The sequence below is a fragment of the Procambarus clarkii genome, chromosome 57, assembly GCF_040958095.1.
Source record: "Procambarus clarkii isolate CNS0578487 chromosome 57, FALCON_Pclarkii_2.0, whole genome shotgun sequence".
NCBI classification, from domain to species: Eukaryota; Metazoa; Arthropoda; class Malacostraca; order Decapoda; family Cambaridae; genus Procambarus; species Procambarus clarkii.
In genome coordinates this window covers 10,925,602-10,941,619 of record NC_091206.1, presented here as the reverse complement: position 1 = coordinate 10,941,619, position 16,018 = coordinate 10,925,602, and the positions used below count along the sequence as shown (strand labels likewise).

Below are 16,018 nucleotides of genomic sequence, written 5' to 3'. Positions count from 1 at the left end.
ACAAACGAGTGTCAAGGAATAACCCCAAAAGCTTCGTGGAATCTTTGTATTCAAGGGGATGACCATAAAGTGACAAAGAGGGACGAAGAACAACCCGTTTCCGCGTAAAAGTCATGGCACAAGTCTTAGAAGTAGAGAACTTGAAGCCATGACCTGTGGCCCAAGACGACACGGCATCAATTGCAAGTTGAAGCCGGCGTTGAAGGAGAGGCGAATCATCACCCTGACAACAAAGGGTAAGATCATCGACATAGAGAGCGGAGAAGACACCAGAAGGAAGAGAGGAAAGAAGACCATTGAGGGCAACCAGAAAAAGAGTAGTGCTCAGAACACTACCCTGGGGCACACCTTCGTATTGCTGAAAAGAGGGAGAGAGAGCAGTACCAAGGCACACCCGAAAGGAACGACGAGAGAGGAAGCTGCGGAGAAAGAGAGGGAGATGACCACGAAGGCCAAAAGAATGAAGTTGAGATAGGATATGATAACGCTAAGTGGTGTCGTAAGCCTTTTCTAGGTCAAAAAGGACGGCAACAACGGAGGTCTTCGCAGCAAAAGCAGTACGAATATAGACCTCCGAGTTCACCAGGACATCTGTCGTGCTGCGGCACTTGCGGAAACCAAATTGAGAAGGGGAGAGGAGGTGATGGTGTTCCAGGAACCACATCAGACGAACGTTAACCATACGTTCAAAGAGTTTGCAGACACAACTTGTGAGAGCAATAGGGCGAAAGTCCTTAGGGGAAGTACCCAGAGCCCCCGGTTTGCGAACAGGGAGGACAACGGCATCGAGCCAGTCCTCAGGGACTGACGACGACTCCCAGATCCGATTATACAGACTCAGTAAATACCGAGGCGTGCTCGGAGGGAGATGGCGAAGCATCTCATAATGAATACCATGGAAAGATTGGGGAAGATGAAGACCAGAGCTAACAGAAGAAAAGTGGGAACCCAGTTCGGAAGCGACCTGCAACAGGTCCGCCACAAGAGTATCATGGAGGTGAAGGACCGGTGAAACATCGGGAACGAACTTACCCGCTATCTTGCGGATACGCTTCCAGATCTGGGCCAGAGGGGTTTCGGACGTAATTGTTGAGACATAAGATGCCCAACATTCACGTTTAGCCGTACGGATGGCCCTACGGGCCACCGCACTCGCTTTCCGAAAGAAAAGAAAAGAATCGGTCGTCTGCCTACGGCGGTGCCTCTTCCAGGCTGCACGCTTACAGCGGACAGCCCGAGCACAGTCCGCATTCCACCAGGGAACGCACTTCCGTGGACCCCGAGAGGAAGAGCGAGGAATAGAGCGGAGGACAGCGTTGAAGACAGTGTCATGAAAAAGAAGGAGAGCGCGAGAGAGAGGCAGAAGGGAGAGGTCAGAGAGAGCAGCACTGAGGGTAAATAGGGTCCAGTCTGCCTTAGCAAACTGCCACCTAGGGAAAGAGAGGGAAGGGCAAAAAGAGAAAAAGGAAACAAGGATGGGGAAATGATCACTTCCATGGAGGTCATCAAGAACCTGCCACGTGAAATCTGAGTAAAGAGAAGAAGAGCAGAGAGAAAGATCAAGACAAGAAAGGGTGCGAGTCCGAGAGTCCAAATGAGTGGGCTCACCAGAATTCAGAAGAGACAGGGAAGAAGAGAGGAGAAACGGCTCAAGGAGGCGACCCCGGGTATTCGTCAGAACGTCACCCCAAAGAGAATGACGACAATTGAAGTCACCCAGCAGGAGCACAGGCTCCGGCAAGGAGTCTAGGAGGTGTTTCAAATCAGGAAGAGAGAGCGGGACACTCGGGGGGAGATAAATGGAACAAACTGTGTACCATTTCCCCACAAAGATACGAGCAGCAGAACAATGGAGAGGCGAAGGAAAAAGTAAAGGAACAAAGGGAACATCAGCCCGAATCAAGAGAGCAGAAGAATTAGAAGCCCCAGCAATGGCTGGGGGGGGGGGGAGAGAAAGGAATAGCCACGAAAACGACCAGGACGAGCACCAAGCATTGCCTCCTGGAGACAGACACAAAGGGGCGAAAACCGCGAAATCAGAAGTTGGAGTTCGAGGAAATTGGCGTAATAACCTCGAACGTTCCATTGAAGAATGGACAACGACGAGAAGAGAAAGGACAAAAACAGAGAACAAGGAAGAAACAAAGGCGAAAGAGCAACAGAGCACGTTAAAGAATATCAGGGTCGGGATCAGGGTCAGCAAAGTCAGGGTTAGGGGGCATGGGTAAACTGAGCAAAGACGGAGGGAAGGAAACGGGAGAACAGATCAGAGGTGGGCGGGCAGGGTCCGGAGGAGGAGGAGGAGGAGGAGGAGGAGGAGGAGGAGGAGGAAGAGGAGGAGACAACGGAGAGGAGCAGTCAAGGACAGCAGCAGGAAGAGGGGGAGTAGAAAGAGGGGAGCGCACCCCAGCAAGAGCAGCAACCGAAAGGGAAGCAGGGGCCAAAGAAACCTCCATAGCAGGAACAGGGGGCGCAAGCACTGAAACGGGAGGGGAAGGAGCAACAGAGCCAGAAAGAGGAGCTGAGGAAGAAAGCGAAGCCTTCTTACCCGCCGGGGAAGAGGAAGGAGAGGAGCCAGGCTTACGCTTCTGACTTAAAGAGACCGGTGTCCCAGCAACTACGTACCGGGCAACGGATTCCAGTGTCTCAACAGGAGAAGCCGAACGAGAGCACACACGACGGCCGTTAGGAGAGCGATGGACATCCGCCCGCACCGACAGGCGGTGGGGAGAGCCGATAGATGGAGGAAGAGGATGGGAAGGAGGATCGGAGGGGGACGAGGAAGAAGACACAGAAGACACGACAGACCGGGTAGAAGGAAGGGGAACCCCAGACAGAGGACCAGGAGGAGGATCCTTCGGGAGAGAACCCAAAGGAACAGAGGAGGGGGCAGTGGGCGCATCAGGGTCCAAGGCCCGGAAACGGTTGTGAGTCTGAGGAAGGCGGGAAGGACGAGGAGAGGAAGAGCGCAACACGCGAGCATAAGAGATATTAGCATAAGGCGGGAGCCGGTGAACCTGGCGCCTCGCCTCAGGAAAAGATAAACGCTCCCGGTACTTCAAGTTGAGGACGGCTGCCTCAAGCTTGTAATGGACACACGCACGGGAGAAGGTAGGATGGGCCTCACCGCAGTTGAGGCAACGAGCCTGGGGAGAAGTGCACTCCGACTTAGAGTGACCTTCGCCACCACACAAAGGACAGAGAGAGACAGTCCCGGAGCAGCGGAGGGCACCATGCCCAAACCTCCAGCACTTGTTGCAGAGCCGAGGAGAAGGAATGTACTCCTGGACAGAGCACCTGGCACCAGCAAGAATAACAGAGGGTGGAAGGGTCCTACCATCAAAGGTAATCTTCACAACCCGGAGGGGTTGACGGCGACTACCACGAGGGGGACGAGTAAACGTGTCCACCTGGAGAATAGAATGGCCCTGGGCAGCGAGGATATGACGAATATCATCGTGGCAGTCGCGCAGGTCCCGAACACCGGTCGCAGCATGGGGCGGGAGCAAAATAGTGCCAACACTGGCATTCAACTGAGCGTTCTTCGAGACCCGAACGGGGGTCTCGACAAGGCAGGATAAGGCAGCCAAGCGGGAAGCAGCATCCTGAGGAGCAGCAGCAACGACACGTGTACCGAGACGAGAGGGGTTGAAAGTAATGGAGGCATCCACGGAATCAATGAGATGTCGATGGAGGGAGAAATCGTCAGGAGGCGCAGAATCAAGAGGGAGGAGATCAAAATATTTGGCCCACGAAGCGGGACCAAACAAGGCTTGATAGGTAGCAGAACTGGAAGGAATCGAGCGAGGGCGGCCGTGACGAGGACGGCGGTGAGAACCCCCAGAGAGAGAGGGGTGAAAAGGCGCAGTAGTTACAACTAGAGAAGGAGCCGCGCCAGGGGACGAGGTAGTCACCACTGGGGGCTTGGGGCTCGACCCAACCACAGAGGAGGGAGGGGAGCCAGGGAAAGGAGTCAGAGAGGCTAAAGGAGGAGCAAGGTCGGGGCCCAATGCAGCGGAGGCTACAGAGCCCGGTCTTCCAATACGGACCGACTCGGGGGCTTGGTCGCCCACCCCACGAGCCTGAGAAGGTAAACCAGAAGAAGCCGAAACAGGGGTTTTCATCTTGACGAAAAGAAGAATTCATTCACGAATGTGCCCCCACACCCACCATGGAGCCACAATTAGAGGCAGGACACCCAACAAGAAGCTATCGCCGATCTTGTCGGGGCCTCCTAGGGGTGCGTCGTGAGTATACACCCCACAAACGCCACCTTAAGAAACCGACAGTCCGTCGAGATCGGGTTCAGTGACGAAAGGGAGATTGACAATAAAAGGTTCCCCTCGCTCTCGACGTTGGGTACTACAGTTCTACGGGTGCAAGAGTATGCCTCCTCAAGCACCCGGGCGTCAAAATAGAAGAAGTCCAAGGGAAGAACCAGAACGAGCAAAAGGTCGGCAGGAAACGGCAAGCAGATAGGAGAAGAGGGGGGAGAAAAACGAAACAGAAGGAAAAGGAAAAGATGCCCAGCAGAATTGGAGAGGACGGCAGCAGGAGCACAAGGCTAGAAAAGGACAGAAGACTGTCCCAAGGAGCATCACACTCCGGCAGCCGCCCACTAAGCCCCCACACGGCGACAACGAGCTGAGCGGGGAGGGGGGGTCCCCAGTAGGCCCATAAGAACTCCATACACATGACTGATGCCAAAGTCTGACATTAGCATATCAGCCTAGTAAGCTCCGGGGAGCAATAGGGGCTCCCCCAGAAAAATTATTAGGACAAATAGGAATAAATGAACATTATTGATAGCTTGCAAAATATGTAAAACTTTAATTTTAACATTTAAAAATATCAATGCACTTAATTTGTAAACCTTTTATCAATTGTTTACACTTATTTTCCTACCCACTTAAAGAAGTTGCACCGAGCATTTGGATCACCTTCCTTGCCTACACCTTTGGCACAAGCATAAAACTGCCGATTTATATTTGGTCCCTTCTTTTTAACTGTAAGCCTAACAGCTGGTTCATTGTGCCCTGGACAGAGTGGAGGCAGTTTTGGTCCTTTCATTAGGAAGTTCCATCCTAAATTTTCAGTTTTACTTTGGCTTGACTTTAAATTGGTTCCTGGGCAACTTCTAATACTTTCTGCTGATGAAGCCAAGTCATCTGAAAAAACATCTTTGCAGTCAAGGCTTGCACTTTCATCATTTTCTATCTGCCTTGAATTACTGAGTAATGTGTGTGTACTTTTTGCATCATTCAACTTTTGACTTGAACTCTGACTTCCGAATTCAGTATCTTCTATGTCTGGTGACACAATGGGGGTGCCTTGATCCCTTACTTTTGAAGTGAAGAACGAACTCAGTTTCCTTTGTTTTTCTATACAATTTTTTTTATTTGAAGACTTAGTTTTAGTGTTGTAATTTTTTCTTTTTACGCTACAGTGTGAATTTTCAAGATTTAAAACTCCTTCCTTCGAAGGCTTAGGAAGATTCTGACAATTCTGACTTCTTCTCATTTGACCATCAAGCAAGGGCACCTGTGACTGAAAATATGACAATAACTTTTGTTGCTGCCCTCGAAATTCTGGAAAGAATTTAGCACAATTGCAGGGAAGTCTATCTGAAGGAATTAATTTCCCTATAACCAATATAGCCACGGGACAATGATCACTTCCCATTATGTCTTGAAGAATTAAACTGTCTTTCACAAATGGAAGAAATTCTTCATTACAGAACACATAATCAATTCTTGTTCCATAATTTGTTGATCTGGAATTGGTAAGTGTATTCCAGCAAGTAAATGCATCTTTCTTGTCAGGGTAGAAGTAACGATATGTATCAACCACTTGAAAGTCTGTGTTTGACACAAGTAAATGGTTCTCAGATAGCTCATCATCTTCAAATTCATCCCTGATTACTGGCTTTCCTTTCTGTTTTGTACATCTGTCCTTTCCTTCTTTGATGTATTCTTTATCTAAGCTCATTTTAGTATTTATATGTATACAAATTTGTTCACTAACATTTTGGCTGGCAAGTTCCTGCTCTACATTACTAATGTTTCTTAGTTTATTTTCTGGTAATGAGAGAGATGAACCACTGCCAGTCACTTGATCATATGCATTAAGCTTATTTTTGTATACAGTATTATTACAGGTCTTATTAACTTTACAGTCTTCATATAAATTTCTTCCAGCATTTTCAATATCTTTCCTGCACAGTGGAACGAGAAAATTGCTCAGGTACAGTCTATCCAGTCGTTTCTCAAATATCTGTCGTAAGAGATAGCAAATTTTAGATCAGCCTCTGTATTCAAAATGAAATGTCTTTATATTCAATACAAGATAAACCATTCAGAATCAATTCAATACAAAATCAAGCTAAAATATGTACACTGGTATTCTCACACCATCCTTCTAATTGAACATGTATCCTCACGAATATTAAAAAAAAAAAAAACAGCGTTGAATGTAATGAAATGCCATTTTTTGGGTGAGTCCCGGAGGTTCCCTGGAGCTATCCAGGCTGGATGGAAATGTATATCTGTCTGGCATCAGTCAATGCATGGAGTTCTGCCTACCAGGGACCACGAGCTAGAACCTGGCCCCCCCCCCCTTTTGAGAGGCATGAGGAGCAATGACCTACAGAGACCCACCTGTGGTTGGGAGCATTCTATGTCTGCCATCGACCGGGACAGGCACCCAGAAAGGTAGGCACCCCAAAACAAACCCCCTATTCTTTTAAAATTATTGTGACCGAAAGCCGAACAGGTGGACAGAACTCCCCAAACGAAAATTAGCAAACTAGCATGACGTAATCATGTTGCTGCACTGTTGTCTGCGCAACCCCCCCCCCCTCCCCGGGAGGAGGGAAGGGGGAGCCCCAGACCCCATCCGTCAGCAACCCAACCTACAGTTCTTAGGCTGGATGTCAAAAGGCACGAAAAACACCACCGGCCGGAGGGAGGGCGAGATGCCGGGGAGGTTATCTTGAGATGATTTCGGGGCTTTTTTTTAGTGTCCTCGCGGCCCGGTCCTCGACCAGGCCTCCACCCCCAGGAAGCAGCCCGTGACAGCTGACTAACACCCAGGAACCTATTTTACTGCTAGGTAACAGGGGCATAGGATGAAAAAAACTCTGCCCATTGTTTCTCGCCGGTGCCTGGGATCGAACCCAGGACCACAGGATCACAAGTCCAGCGTGCTGTCCGCTCGGCCGGCTCCCAAGGCACCGGAGCCTCCAGGACTCGCCCAGAAAATGGCGTTTCATTTCATTTAACGCTGGTTTTCTGGGGGGAGCCCCGTCGGCTCCCCGGAGCTAGCTACCTAAAGATAAGGAAAAACAGGGACTTACCCGGGAGGCTCTTCACTCACTCCTTAATGCGAAGTTGAGACAACTGGCTGCAACCGCCGACCCAAAGCAACTCAGGCCCTACCTGGCCCTGGAACATTTACCAGATAGCGAGCAGCCAGGACCCTGTTGGACCTCCAAAAACCCCGCACCTGAATGTCAACCCAAGACATGTTGCCAAAAACGGCAGCCAAAGTCGCAAACGTACGAACGTTGTAGACACGGGAATAAACCATAGGCTGGCTAGACTTAACCCTTAGACCTCCTCGCAATACATATATAGATGATTTGAGAAACAAAACCGGAACTGTGCAATACATTAATAGCTGTTTTAGTGTCTAGCGCCTCAATTTAAACGTCCCGCGTGGGATAGGGGCAGCTATAGTGCAGCCACGACCGATAGTTGACAGACGCCACCTCGAAAAAAAATAGTGGCCAACATTCCTGGGTGTGACAGCTTCAGTATTGAGCGAGCCATCAAGGCTGATGCATGCACCATGAGCACACAGCACTGTTGTTCAGCTTGTGACCACAGCATCGCCTAAAAATGTCAAAATATATATATGTTCATGCTATTATTTAGTGATGATAGTATTACAGAAGACCCCCCTGACTGATAAAACTGACCAGGATTCTGATAATAGCAGAATTGTGGTGATATTTAGCGCTGTGCTCTATTGAAGGAGGAGTAATGCTGTGGGAGGGAGGGTGGTGGCATTGTCTTCTGACTGTGTGTGGCCACCTTTTATTGACTGCACTCACCATACCAGCTTAGTGGTTCACTATAGTGTACACAAATGTAGATACTTATATATAACGTGTGTATAGATTGTAATAACAGCAATAGGAGAAGGTTGGGAGCTGCCTTTTTGGTGAGGGAGGTGCGTCGTCTGCACGACTTGTCACGTTGTTTACTGGTGGTCACTATGGTCTTTGGGCACCATACCAGCTTATTTGTACAGGAATGGTGAAAAAAGAAGGTAGATACTTATATATAATGTATGTGTATATAGCGTAATAACACCACAAACAATATTGTTGGAGGAGAAATATTAGTGTGCCTGGCCTTGAGGGCGGCCGCCACCAGCTGACTGTGTGAGTAGTTACGTCTTATTGCCTTTACTCACCATACAAGCTTAGATGCACAGTTATGATGAATAAAACATGTAAATACTTATATATAACATCTGTGTATAGTGAATAAGTGCAAAAACAGTATCATGGAAGGAGAATGAAGGCGAGTGAGGTGTAGTTGAGGGAGTGGCAGCAAGTGGCTGGCAGGTGTGTGGCGTTCACTCCTCGTTGCATTTTGACTCACAATACGAACTTAGTGGTTCGTTATGGTGAGAAAACATGCAGATACTTATATATAACCTGTATATATAGTGTAATAACAGCAAAACTATTTGTTTATTGTATTGTCTCTGCCACCTGAAGCAGAGACAAGGAAGCGGTGCGAGCGTCCCAAACCAGACCCAGCCAAGACCGAACCTGAGAAGGAACCAGATGGGACTTCCTCCAGTTCACCAAGAACCCAAACCCGGCGAGCTGGGAAAGAACTAAATCCCTGGTGAGCAGACACGCGGACTGGCTGGGAGCCGAAACCAGTCAATTGTCGAGGTAGGCCAGAACCTGAACACCTAACAGACACAGGCGGGACACCACGACCCGAGTAAGGTGTGTGAAAACATGAGGCGCCTGATTCAACCCGAAGGAAAAACAACGAAACCGGTAAGCTTGATGCCCCACAACAAAACCGAGCCAGTCCCTGAACCTCGGGTGAACGAGGACATGCCAATACGCATCCTTGAGGTCCAGGGACACCATCAAAGCGCCTGGCTCCAACAGAAGACAGACCTGGGATAGAGTAGTCATCCTGTAGTTGGGGCAATAAACCCACGAGTTCAGACGGGACAAGTCCAGAATGAACCGGAGGTCCGCGCAATCTAGTTTCGGGACCAGAAACAGGCGGGAAACCTACCTGAGGGACGCTGTCATTTCGACCATACACAAGTGAACCCACTCCGAGATGACCTGACAGAGTGCAGAAAAAGAGGCCTGCCCCGCCAGCCCCGAACCCCCCAAGGCAGAAGGAGCCACCCAACACCACCACAGGCTGCACGAAACGACCCGAAAAGCCCACGAATCGTGGAACCAGGCGCGAGCAAACAGGGCGAGCCACCCCCCATCAATGGGACAAACCGCGAAAGGACCGATGCGCCTTGCGGGAACCCAAACGGCGAAGAGGGCGATCCCCGCGCCGACCAGAGGCTGCACCTGCCCCGAATCTGGCACCAATGGCCTACCACGATGAAAAGATCCCCGAGCCCTGGCACGACCCTTCCGGAAAGGCTCCCCACGAACCCCCGGGGGCAACAACAACAACTCAGAAAAAAGAAACCAAGGGCCGAAGCAAGCAGGCCACGAGTACGCAAATACTCCGCAATCAAGGCAGCCGAAAGGAAAGGAACCTGCACGTGAAGCTGCACGACACCAACATCCCACGGAAGGGCAGGGGCGAACAAACAAGCATTGAGATGCTCGAAGTCGCCCGCCAAGAAAACCTGAAAAGCCGAAAGAGTCTCTCGCCACTCAAGCGCGCGGGACCGAGAGAATGTGTGCCAAGCCTCCAACGAGAAAAGAGATGTCTGCCAACCAGGACGACTCCGGAACTTCATAATGAACCCAGTACGAACTAGAAGAGCTGTACACGAAGGAATGCAGATCCATCATGAAAGCATACTCCGGGTCGCGCAGGAGGTAAGCCGCCAAGGTCTCCCGCACCTCAGAAGACGAGACGCGGGAAGCCGGAAACCTCTGGAAAGACAGAACCGAAGAACCCGCAGGATCATGGAACCGAACCCGGGGAGGGCTGGACACCGAATCCAACTCGTATGCGGAGGGAGCGAAAGAGAACCCCTCTCCTTGGAACACCAAGCCCCGCTCAGAGGGCAGAAAAACCCAGGCGGGGTCCAACAGGGCCTAAGGCCCTCAAGCCAACCCCTCCCCAACTCCGGGACCCTCACCCTGAGGACCCGGGGCCAAGCCTGCCTCCAAACCCCCTACTTCCAAAGAAAAAGCAGGAACTGCCGAAAAAGAAGGAATGAAGGGGGCCTACTGGCTAGACCCAGAAGCTCCGGCAGAAGGACCAGGCTCGAATGCCTCCACCGCAACCTGAGAAGGGGACATCCCCAAGACCACCAGAGTCTCAACACCAACTAGACCCTGCCCCGACTCCGAAACCCTCAGACGCTTCGGAGCCGAAGCAAGGGGTGGGGGATGGGGGGATCGAATGAACGACAGACGGGGAAGGACTAGGAGGGGCGGACGGAACCAGAGCCGAAGCGACTCCCACCCCCCAGTCCGGGTCCCTATAACCAAAACGGGGCAGTCTTGGTGCATCCGGGGCCGCAACCAACCGAGCGCATTGCAGCAACCTAAATCTAGCATGCAACGCCTTAGCTGCCTGCACCCACATATCATCATCAGTAGCTTGGGTGAACTGGAGTACGAACAGACAACACATGTCTGTTCGTCTGACATTCGTCACCCCTGCAAGCACAATTAGGTAAGTACATGTTGCACGACTCCGGGTCAAAACAATCACCAACCCAATAGGCAGCATGATGGAGGCAAAACCAGTGAGTGTCACCCAGAGACAAGGGGAGCAGAGTAACCTTCAAACTCGCAAGACGCGAGAGGGGACTCGGTGGTCACAGCCATTGGACCACGTAGCCCCCGTAGGTGTTTCCCTGGGCCCTTAGCCTTGGTAACACGCTAAGTGAAGCCCAAGCAAGGTACTGCAAACTGGCAGCTAAGTCTACCAACAAAACTCCTAAAGCTGAACCCCCGGGACGTGTCCACTCACGTGGACATTCGGCGCGGCAGCAAAGTGTGATGTTTGCTTGTTTTCTTGTTTCCTTGGGATTGTAGGGAGTTTCTACCTCTCTGTTCGGTTTTTTGTTTTATTTTTTTACTATGTGGGGTTTGTTTTGTTATGCCTACCTTTTTGGGTGCCTAACCCCGGTTGATGGCAGATAAGGAAAACCCCAACCACAAGGGGTTTTCCAGGGCTATTGCTCCCTGAAACCTCTCTGAAGGGGCCAGGTTCTGGCACTGGTCTCTGGTTGGTCTGAACTCCTTAACTAATGTCCCGGTCTAATATACATTAGCCCGATAAGCTCCAGGGAGCCGTAGGGGCTCCCCACAGAAAAATCATTAAAAAAATAGAATTTCTTATAAGCATGATCATCACTAAGCGGGCGGCTCTAGTAAACTGAAGCAGGTTGGCTAGTGTGACCGTGAACAATGAGCTCGGTCAACCGGAACATGTATCAACGAATATCTTTTTAGTCGATGACACTATCATAAGTCAAGTCGCATTTTCCGATCAAATTTATATCGTAACTCGAAATTATCGTAAGTTGGGGCAATCGTAAGTCGAGGTGCCACTGTATTAGACTTTGGCATCAGTCAATGTGAATGGAGTTTTAGGCCTTCCAGGGACCACGAGCCAGAACCTGGCCCCCTCAGAGAGACACGAGGAGCAATAGCCAATAGAAATTGCACATGTGGTTACGGAGCATTCTGTCTGCCATCGACCGGGTCAGGCACCCAGAAAGGTAAGCATCCCAAAACAAACCCCTATCCTAGTTGAAAATACTACTGAAAGTCAAACGAGTGGACAGAACTCCTCAATTAAAATGAGCAAATGAGCATGACGTCACCACATACCGCGCCGCCGTCTGCTCAGCTTTCCCCTACCTGGGAGGGGGGAAAGGCGAGCCCCAGAACCCTCGTGCCAGCATCCTGCACTTCAGTTCTGAGGCTAGATGACAAAAATGCAAAAAAAATGCCAACTGGAGGAAAGGATGCCAGGGACCCTCTGGGTCTCACCCAGAAAATGGCGTTTCATTACATTCAACACAGATTTTCTGGGGGAAGCCCCTTTGGCTCCCCAGAGCTACTTACCCAAAGACAAAAAGAAAAAGAAAAAGGACTTACCCGGGAGGCGGTCAGCACTCGCTCCTCAACGCAAAGTCGAGACAACTGGCTGCAACCATGACCCAAAGCGACACAGGCCTTATGAGGCCCAGGAACACTGACCAGGTAGTGCGTAGCCAGAACCCTGTTCAACCGCCAGAAATCCCGCACCCGAATGTCAGCCCAAGACATGTTAACAAGGACAGCAGCAAGAGCAGCAAACTTACGAACGTCGTAGGCACAGGTATTCTCACACTTCCAGGAATTACGACAGACTGCAGGCTGGCTGGACAGAATAACCCCGCGGACGACCTGGGAGACCTGAACCCTAGAAAAGGGAATAAGGGAAACTGGGTCAACCCAAAGCACGTCCCCGGTCACTGAAGCCTGGTGAGCACTGGTCACAAAGCCCCAGCCAAGAGACGATGCATCCGTGGACACATCAAGCAAGGGCTTGGGTAGGTGTCAAGGCAATGAACCCCAAAAAACCTGAAGAGGAAGCTGGCGACGCAGCAGTTGATGCAAGACCCCTGGAAGACGAACCCAGCGATTGTGAGAGAGGCGAAAGGGACGGCCCCCGAAGGAACCAGAACAGCCAACGAAGACAAACCCGAAGCCAAACCCGACCCGGCGGGTAGACCAGCACAGCAAAGTTCAGGCTCCCGTACAAACCCTCGAGCAATCACAGAGTGAACAAATCCACAAGGGCCATGACGAGGATTCGAACTTGCATCCAAGAGCATCCCAGATGCTGCCTTAATCGACTGAGCTACAACATGGTCAAAAGAGTTGAAAACTGAAGTTCTACTGAACTTACTTACTATGTAATGAAGTAAGGGCGGAGAGGGAGACCGGCCTATTGACATAGCTCGAGTGCATGGGGGAGTTGTGTAAAACTCTGGTTTGTGTCTCGGAGAGACTGCAGGATCCAGTAAGTTCAGGATCCAGAATTCAGACGCGTTAGTCACTCGCCTTCCCGGAAGGGTCGTGCCAGGGCTTGGGTTCTTCCAGTTATGGTAGGCTTGTGGTGTCATATTCAAGGCAGGCGCAGCCTTCGGTTCCATCTTTTCTGGTTGGCGCGGGGATCACCCTGTGTATCGCTTAGGTGCACAGGTTTCGCGGTTCGTCCCATTGATGGGGCAATGGGGGGAGGGAATCTTGCTCTGTTTGCTCGTGCTTGGTCCCATGATTTGTGGGCCTTTTGGGTCATTTTGTGCAGCATGTGGTGGCATTAGGGGGGCCCCCTCCTCCTACGGGGGGTTCTGGGCTGATGGGGCAGGCCTCTTCTCCTGCGCTGTCAGGTCATCTCGGAGTGGATTTGCTTGGACGTGGTCAAAACGACTTCGTCCCTCGGGTGGGTTTCCCGCCTGTTTCCAGTCCCTGCTTGATACCTGCTTGATGGGGTTCTGGGAGTTCTTCTACTCCCCAAGCCTGGCCCAAGGCCAGGCTTGACTTGTAAGAGTTTCGTCCACTAGCCTGTTGCTTGCAGCAGCCCGCAGGCCCACATACCCACCACAGCCCGGTTGGTCCGGCACTCCTTGGAGAAAACTATCTAGTTTTCTCTTGAAGATGTTTACGGTTGTTCCGGCAATATTTCTTATGCTCGCTGGGAGGATGTTGAACAACCGTGGACCTCCGATGTTTATACAGTTCTCTCTGTGCCTATGGCACCCCTGCTCTTCACTGGTTCTATTCTGCATTTTCTTCCATATCGTTCACTCCAGTATGTTGTTATTTTACTGTGTAGATTTGGGACCTGGACCTCCAGTATTTACCACGTAAATATTATTTGGTATTTCTCCCGTCGTCTTTCTAGCGAGTACATTTGGAGAGCTTTGAGATGATCCCAATAATTTAGATACTTTATCGCGTCTATGTATGTATACATAGTTCAGTCCCGAAACCGGACTATGCGGACCTGCGGTTCATTCTGGACTTATCCCATCTGAACCCGTAGATTTATTGCCCCTCTTTTTGGATAACTACTTTTCCCAGGTTCGTCTTCTGTTGGAGTCAGGCGCTTGGATGGTATCCCTGAACCTCAAGGACACTTATTGGCACGTCCGAGGTTCAGGGACTGGCTATGTTTTGTTGTGGAGCACCAAGGTTACCACATTTGTTGCCTTCCATTCGGCTTGAATCTGGCGCCTCATGATTTCACACGCCTTACTCAAGTCGTGGTGATCCGCCAGCATTTGTTAGGTATTCGAGTTCTGGCCTACCTCGGCGACTGGCTGGTTTGGGCTCCCAGTCAGTCCGCATGCCTGCTCGCCAGGGATTTGGTTGTTTTCCAGCTCGCCGGGTTTGGGTTCCTGGTGAACTGGCAGAAGTCCCATTTGGTTCACTTTCAGGTTCAGTCTTGACTGGGTCTTGTGTGGGACACTAGGACCGTTTCCTAGTCTCTTCTTCTGGCGTCTCTACTTTGACTGTGTTCTTGCCTTCGTCTGCTCCAGAGAGGCTCCTGGGTCATGCGGCGGTTGCTCGAGAATTTGTGCAGGAGCCTGAACACTGCCATGATAGTCTACCCCCCGGGTCGGGTGTGGCTTCGTTGGCTGTTCTGATCCCTTCGGGGACGTCCCTTCCGCCTCTCTTGCGACCACTGGGTTCGGTCAGCGGGGGCTTTGCGTTGGTTGCTGCATCGCTGGCTTCCTCTTTCGGGTTTTTCAGGGTTCAGTGCCTTGGCGCCTACCCGAACCCTTGCCGATGTGTTCACGTACGCGTCATCTCTTGCCTGGGGCTTTGTGACCAGTGCTCACCAGGCCGGTAAAGGACGGTGGGGTCCGTCCTTCCGTCAGGCTCACAGCACAGTGCAGGAGTTCGCAGCTGTGTGGATGTCGCTTTGGAGGGTTCAGGTCGCTCACGGATCGACAATCCGGCTCCATTTGGACTGCTCCCTGGTGGGTCATTGCCTGTACTGAGGAGGTTCCATGCGGTACTTGGCTCTTTGGGGCTGGTCGCTTCGGGTGGCTCATCTGCTGAGTTCTCGGGGTTTGGCTCTCCTGGCGGTTCATATTCGGGGGGGTGTCCAGTGTCATGGCGGACAGCCTGTCCTAGTTCATTCCCCTGTCCACGGAATGAACGATCGTCGCCAACTCGTTCAGTTGACTCTGCCGTACGTTCAAGCCTCCAGAAGTGGATCTCTTCGTGTCGGAGTGGTCAAGGCATCTCCCGGTATATGTGGCGCCCTTCCCCAAATGCAATGCCTTCAGGAAGGACTGGGCGAGGTGGGGTTACTTGTAACCCTCTTTCCCCCGGTTCAGCCATTACTTCAGGTCGTAGCTCGCTTGGAGACTTACCAGGGAAGAGTTGTCCTTCTGGCTCCTTGGTGGCCGGCCCAGCCTTGGTTTCAGGCACTGCTTGCTCGGTGTCCAAACCCAAGGGGTTTCCCTGCGGCTCCGCCTCTTTCAGCAGATCGGTCCAGCCAGAAACAAGGCTGGTTTCTTCTTCTCCTCCAGTCTTCATGTCTGGAATTTCTGACTCAAGTCTATCATCACTTATATGGGGCACAGTTGGCTTCATTGTTGGTCTCCCACCTGCGAGCTTCGTCTCGGCGGCAGTATGAAGTTTCCTGGTGGTCCTTCTGGTTTTTCCTATCACTGTGTAGGTGTACTTTGTTCTCTGATAGGATTCGTTTGTCCTTCCTTTCATGGTTGTTCCAGGACTGTTATCTTACGCCGAATACTG

General features: G+C 51.1%; 1 protein-coding gene across 3 annotated transcripts in view; it reads right to left on the bottom strand.

Moving 5' to 3' along the window:
- Nucleotides 1-4,815: 4,815 nt before the first annotated feature.
- Nucleotides 4,816-16,018, bottom strand: part of LOC123745079 (DNA-(apurinic or apyrimidinic site) endonuclease 2) — an 89,891-nt gene continuing 78,688 nt past the window's right edge. For all 3 annotated transcript variants that reach the window (XM_069306260.1, XM_069306259.1, XM_045725385.2), the window contains one exon: nt 4,816-6,273. In XM_069306260.1, the coding sequence (XP_069162361.1) occupies nt 4,894-6,273 (1,380 nt within the window). In that variant the 3' untranslated portion in view covers nt 4,816-4,893. The remainder of the gene's footprint in view (nt 6,274-16,018) is intronic.